Here is a 6,138-nt window from a genome sequence, read left to right on the forward strand (position 1 = left end):
TTCTTTTAAGGAATACAGAATCATACAAACAACTTGCAACAAATTTTGCAAAATAATGCAACAATCACATTTCAGGTATTTTGTGACAATGTAAGTAGGAGAATTAAGCTGTCCTAAAAGGTTTACTGAATTTACATGATTGGATCCCTTCTTTGTTATATTTTCAAACTTTTAAGATTCCTTTACAAACTATAAAGGTATATACTCTTACGTGCATTGATTATATTTTGGAAAATGTCCCAGAACTCAAAGAGAACCATTCTATATTATATGCTAAAATCTTTCCTTACGAATACCAGAGTTTTTCTAATGAGGTAGCACACTAAAGACATTTTGAAAACCTCACGTGTTTTTGACACATTTTGAATTTGGGAATTACTCTCAAACTTTAAGATATTTTCGAGCAAGTTCTGTTATCTGAAGACCAAAATTTCATACCTCAGTGCTTGGTTTTGGCCACATTTCCACTGAGGTGGGAGGTACTGGGAGAGAAGCTTTTTTAAATGCCTACAGCCTAAACCACTGCCAGTACTCTGAAGTACCAGAACAAGTACTCAATAGTGTGAAGTATCAAAACAAGTGCCCCATAAGAGAACACCACCTGTGTCTGTGTCATCCTGGCAAATGCTGTGGTGTTTTAGCATAAAAGCCCTCTCCAAAGCAGCTCTCCAAGGCAAGCCAAATGGTGGGGAGAACCATCCTACTCAGCACTACTGTCATGCAACAGGAATCTTAGCTGGTGGGAAAAAATAATTCAAAATAAAAAACTATGGGTGTATTTTTCTTGCTATTTTCTTTTTTCCTAGTGATGTGAGACAAAAAACTCTTTTTGAAGCTATGAGTGTATCTTCTTGTTTTGAATCCATACAGTGGCTACAAGGGCCCAGCAGCTCCAACAAACTTTTGTTCAAACTCTGAAAACTGTGAGGCCTGAAAAAGCCTGTGGCCCAACTTAAATATTCTGTACAAATTGTAGTACTTTATTTATTTATTATTATTAATTAACAACAACAACAATAATAAAGTCAAAAGGGGACCTTGTTAAAAATCATGCTGACAACATCCCAATGGTGTATATTGCAGCTTAGTCACTTCCAACTTCAGTTACCTATGGATGAGTAACTACTTCGTGTAAACAATTTAGCAAGGCCCCTGCTATCTCACTTCATAAAATATGTTATACTGAATTCAACTCAGGTCTGCTTTTAATGTACAATCAATGTTAATGTGTGAAAGGCAAAGAACTCTGAGTTGACATCAGACACAGCAAGCATTTTACATTTATGTCGAGTAAATCTTACCACACCCTGTAGTTTGATTTCAATACCATATTTCAAACTTCTCCTTTTTAGTTTCTGTTGAGCAGAATCTTATACTAAGAAGTTAACTCCTGATTGATCCAACAGAATAACATTAGTCTGGGTTCTTCTCTGTATTTCACAGCTGGGCATCATCCCATAAACAAAAGCCCTGAACAGCTTCCCTTTTAATAGTTACAGGGGTAAAAATAAATAGATACATTAAAAATATTTACTTGATCCTGCAAAATTGATGCAAGGCTGGGTATTTATTAAGCTTACTTAACTCCCTAAGAAAGTTATAATTCCAGATTTTTTTATTTCTATAAATCTTAGAGGTAGATTACACAAATACACAAGCATTCCAATTGCTCAGTCGTAAATTACTTGAAGTTTTTAGAATCCAATTTTAGCATGGAGAAGCCCAATTATCACAAGTCACTGAGAAGAAAAATATAGGATCATGAGTGGTATCTCAAGTAACTCTTATAGTTGGTGTTTCAGAAGTACTGAAGACAAAATATCTAAAAAAAGGATTTGTATGAGGGAGGAAAATAAATAAGTAAGCAAATAAATAAATAAAAGTGGCTTTGCCAGCTTGTGTTCCTTATCCCCAAGAATAGGACTCAAACTTGTCTGTCAACCCACTACTGCTTTAAACACATCTCCGTCTGCAGCCTCTCTTTGTACCAGCATTTGTAGCCAGAATAGTCAGTATGTGCTATACAACCCTGATTACTTAAAAGGAACTTCAAATTTGGCAGTACAAGCAGAAGTGAAAAACAGATGCTGCAGATGAAGCTACAGAGCAATATCAAGAACATCAGAAATAAGGAAATGCAACTGAAACTTTAGAAAGAAAGAAAAGGAAATCCCAACCAACAAATAACCAATCTAATTACTGAAAATGTACTTTAGAGACGAAAGGAAATTTTAGAAGCAAACACACTTGAGAATTGGCAAGTAATTTTAGCTGTAGAATAGTACAAAAAACTTTTTATTTATTTGATAATTAGGGTTCCACAAATGAAACAGGAAGTATCCTATGGTCAGTAAGTGGTGAGGAAAGAAGTAAGACGAAGAAAAACAACAGAGAAGATAAAAAGACCTCAGATGGATGGATGCCTTTAGTATGTAAGCACATATATATGTCAGACAAAAGCACATATATGTTTACACACAGTGGCATGCAAGGAGAGAGCAAGTCTGACTATGATGACACAGGAAGAGCAGAGAAAAAAACTATTTTGTGAAGAACATTTGCACAGTGAAATAAATATCCAGTTTGTCTGTTAATCCAAAAATAGTAATTTAAAAATAACCACTGACAGCCATAATCTATTGTGAGGGTTTTCCAATTTGAAGTGCAAATCAAAATAAAATCAAGTAAAATAATAATCAGAAATGAGGCGTATTAGATCCGTTATATATGCAGGCTTCAGTGGCTTAGCATTTCCTAAGCCTGGATGACAGCATATTTGTTCACTCACAGTATTACGGAAGAGTCATCTACTGAAGGTCAAACCTAGGCAGATGTGGAAGGATTCAAAATGAATAACCAAGAATTCAGCATTTATTGTAAATTTTTCTGCCACGGCAAAGGAAATTATTTCAGCACAGATCCTCTTCGACTTTTGTGCTGGATAAGAAACGAATCCCTTTCACATTACCACCTTGCAGTGTTTGTGGCTGACATCTGCAGTGCCCTATGGCAGTTGTTGTGAGAAGGTAGGAATAAAACCATAAAGATCTACCATGCTATATGCAAAAAACCATTGATTTATTTAGTAGTTAAGCAGGGATTTAGACAAAAGACAAATTTTTAGCCTGAATACCTTAAGCCTATTTTCATATACTGTGTAGAGCAAGTTGTGCTGCAGTTTCAAACATATGCTAACATTTTGTATTCAGAAGTTTTTCTAACACTTAAAAACAAATAACCAACACACCTCAAGCTGTTGTACTATTGAACTTACGAAGAACTCATTAAAGCCTGTTGAGAAGAAATTATTAGCATGCACGTAATTAAACAAAGTCCAAGAATCATCACCAGGCAGCAGTTAATCAGCCCCTTCAATGATGAGAAAGTTCAGGATTTGCTAATTCCCTCCTGCTCCTGCACACAGACGTGCTTTTTTTGCCTTCTACCTCACTGCTGTTTGAAAGGAAGGTGGAAGAAAAACCCGTCTGAACTGTCATGCCAGAGGTTTCTGCAGGACTGCACAGTTTCCTGTGAAGCCTGAAGCAGACACAGCCAATCAAGCAACATGACAATGTATGTCCCACTGTGGGGAAAGGTGTGCTCATAAATACAGATCAAGATCAGTGGAAGATGCTGACTGCCAAGGATTGAACCATGCAAAAAACCCACAACACCAACACATGCACATGTGAAATTCTTCCTGATTCACTTTCTTGTGACGAGTGATACTGGGGTTTATTTGCAGTACGAAGAAAGCTGATGTGTCCTTACGAATACACAAATACACCCCACAGGTGTAACTTTCAATATTTTTCCCCACGCAGTGCATAGAAAGAATTCTTTTTACCAGCACAGCATCACAGCCAGCAGTCCTGAGATGGACCAAGGAACTGCTGAGGCAAGAGTGATTTCAGGAAAGCATGCATCTCCTACAGCAAACACACAGCTGCCTTCAAACCACAACTGCCCAAAGCAAAACCAATCCTTGAGAGAAGATACAAAACAGTGAGTCACTTGTAGCAGGTATCACTCTTGCTTCTCAATTTGAAGGACGTGCTGATGGTACATTTGAGAATAGAAAAAAATCAAGCAGCTAGAAAACTTATCCTTTCAGAGTAACTCGTGCCCTTTTGCTTTTACCCTACCTAAAACAACTGTAAAGGCAATTAAGGATCTCAGTGATGAACAATATCTTAACTGACAAAAACGCAGCCAGTTGTGAGATGAATAAATATATTTCTATGTGTATTCTTGTATGTACCACATGTATCCACTTAAATTTCCCAATTTAAACTGTAGAACCAAAAAGACAAAAACTGTACAGCAATTGTAATAATTCTGTGATAAAGATGGATTCAACATAATTTTTACATGTTCTAAGCACCATAAAGAAGTTGTTTTACCTCTTGATGTTAAGCAATGCCCAAGGTATCCCAGTGGGAGTGTTGAAAGCAGGTAGCAATTTCTCTCCAAGCTCCACTGCCTTTTTTCGGAAAACCTGGAAGTTAAGAAGAAACCAAGTGTTGGAAAATGCACTGGTGCTCCAACTAAATTAATTAAAGTAATACCATTATTGGGCATATGGTACAAGCCACCTCAGCACAATGAAGCATTCCTGCTCTTTTAGAATGACGTCAAAGGAACGAAGCAGCGTGACCTGTTTTCCATTGCAGCTGGTAACAAGAGAACCCACACAGCAGGATCACACCGTGGCAACGCCCAGATGACCAGCCTCTGGCACGACCCCACCAAATCAGAGCCACCAGCGCAGCCAGACCTGCTCCGGATGTCACAGAGCAGCTCACATGCTCCCAGTTGCCTGTCAGGTACTCCAGGCTCAGGGTGGGGCCCATGAGCCAGGTCCGCTGCTGCTGTATCCAGGCTGGCTTGCTGGCAGCTCCCTGCCCTGGGCAACACGTGCCGCCGGAGCGGTGGGGACACGGCTGCAGAAAGGCTGCCTTTGCTTTCGGTGAGGTTTATTAACAGTGGCTCAGCATGCTGTGGGAGCCGGGGCTGCATCGCCGTGTACCTGCTGTACTGCAAATCTGCTGCGCGGGCAATCTGCACGGGCAAAAACACCCACCCACACCACCGAAAAAAAGAAAAATTTTTGCAGCACTACAGTGTTTATGGACTCAGCTGGCTTATGCCCAAATAGTGTCAATGCCACAATTAATCAAAAAATTAGAATATACCCCTGCAGACAACTGAGACTTAACTGATATTTAGCATCTGAAGAGTTTCAGCTTTCATTTTAAAAACATGAAGTAAAAGGAACCCAAATGCTTAACATATGCCCACAAGAATGATAAACAATTTAAAAGGAGGAACTTTCATGAGTTAAAAAGCTGGAACAAAGAGGATTTTGTTTTCCTTCAACTGCCAGCTCAGCTCAGGTTACACTAATCTGATTTTTTGAGAACTGAGTGCTCTACTAAGAGATTTTTTAATTAGAAGCAATATTGTTTCAACTTAAATATAGAAACCTATTTAGTGACTTCAATATGATGATGTTTAAGGCCTATTTCCTTGGAATTACATTGGGATCTTGCGCAACACTGAAAGGGATTATCCCAGGTGTAGTAGTCAAAATAGCAAAGTCACCTTCATTGTTCTCTGTTTCTAATAATGGTTCCTTTCAATTAATTTTTTCTCCTCAGACATATTTATGATGAATTTATATTTATTTATGTATTAGAAATCAGCTTGTATATCCGATGCATCCTGTGGTGAAGCCATGCATATATGTTTATGTGAATACATAAAGACAATTGCTGATCAAAACAAGGTAACGAAGAAGCTTTTTTACACACATATAAAATACAATTCATAAAATCCCACTTTCTAAAAGTGACATTGAATAAAGGTTTTCGATTATTGAAAATATGTGATCAGGAGTGAATATAAAACTCTGGGATAATCATGTTAACATAAAGAACCTCCAAACTATCCCACTCTATGGTTTCTTCAGATGATACAGATCTCAAGATTAAGAATTACAGTACAAGATATTTTGAGGGAGCTAAGTAATTTCAAGCCAAATTATGGCTGGAGTCAGAAAACTTTCTCAAGTGGATTGCACGTGAGTGATGGGAGAAACTTGAAGCAAAGCAGCAGGGAAAGCAATTTGCTTGGAAA

General features: G+C 38.0%; 1 protein-coding gene across 1 annotated transcript in view; it reads right to left on the minus strand.

The window, feature by feature from the left end:
- Positions 1 to 5,019, minus strand: part of MAN1A1 (mannosidase alpha class 1A member 1) — a 69,340-nt gene extending 64,321 nt beyond the window's left edge. The window contains exons 1-2 of the mRNA XM_027900632.1: positions 4,658 to 5,019; positions 4,404 to 4,547 (exon numbers count right to left, since the gene is read on the minus strand). Coding sequence (XP_027756433.1) covers positions 4,404 to 4,547; positions 4,658 to 5,019 — 506 coding nt within the window. The remainder of the gene's footprint in view (positions 1 to 4,403; positions 4,548 to 4,657) is intronic.
- Between the last annotated feature and the right edge of the window lie 1,119 nt (positions 5,020 to 6,138).

The sequence above is a fragment of the Empidonax traillii genome, unplaced genomic scaffold (genome assembly GCF_003031625.1).
Source record: "Empidonax traillii isolate 1590-97213 ecotype Southwest subspecies unplaced genomic scaffold, ASM303162v1 scaffold744:size612752, whole genome shotgun sequence".
NCBI lineage: Eukaryota > Metazoa > Chordata > Aves > Passeriformes > Tyrannidae > Empidonax > Empidonax traillii.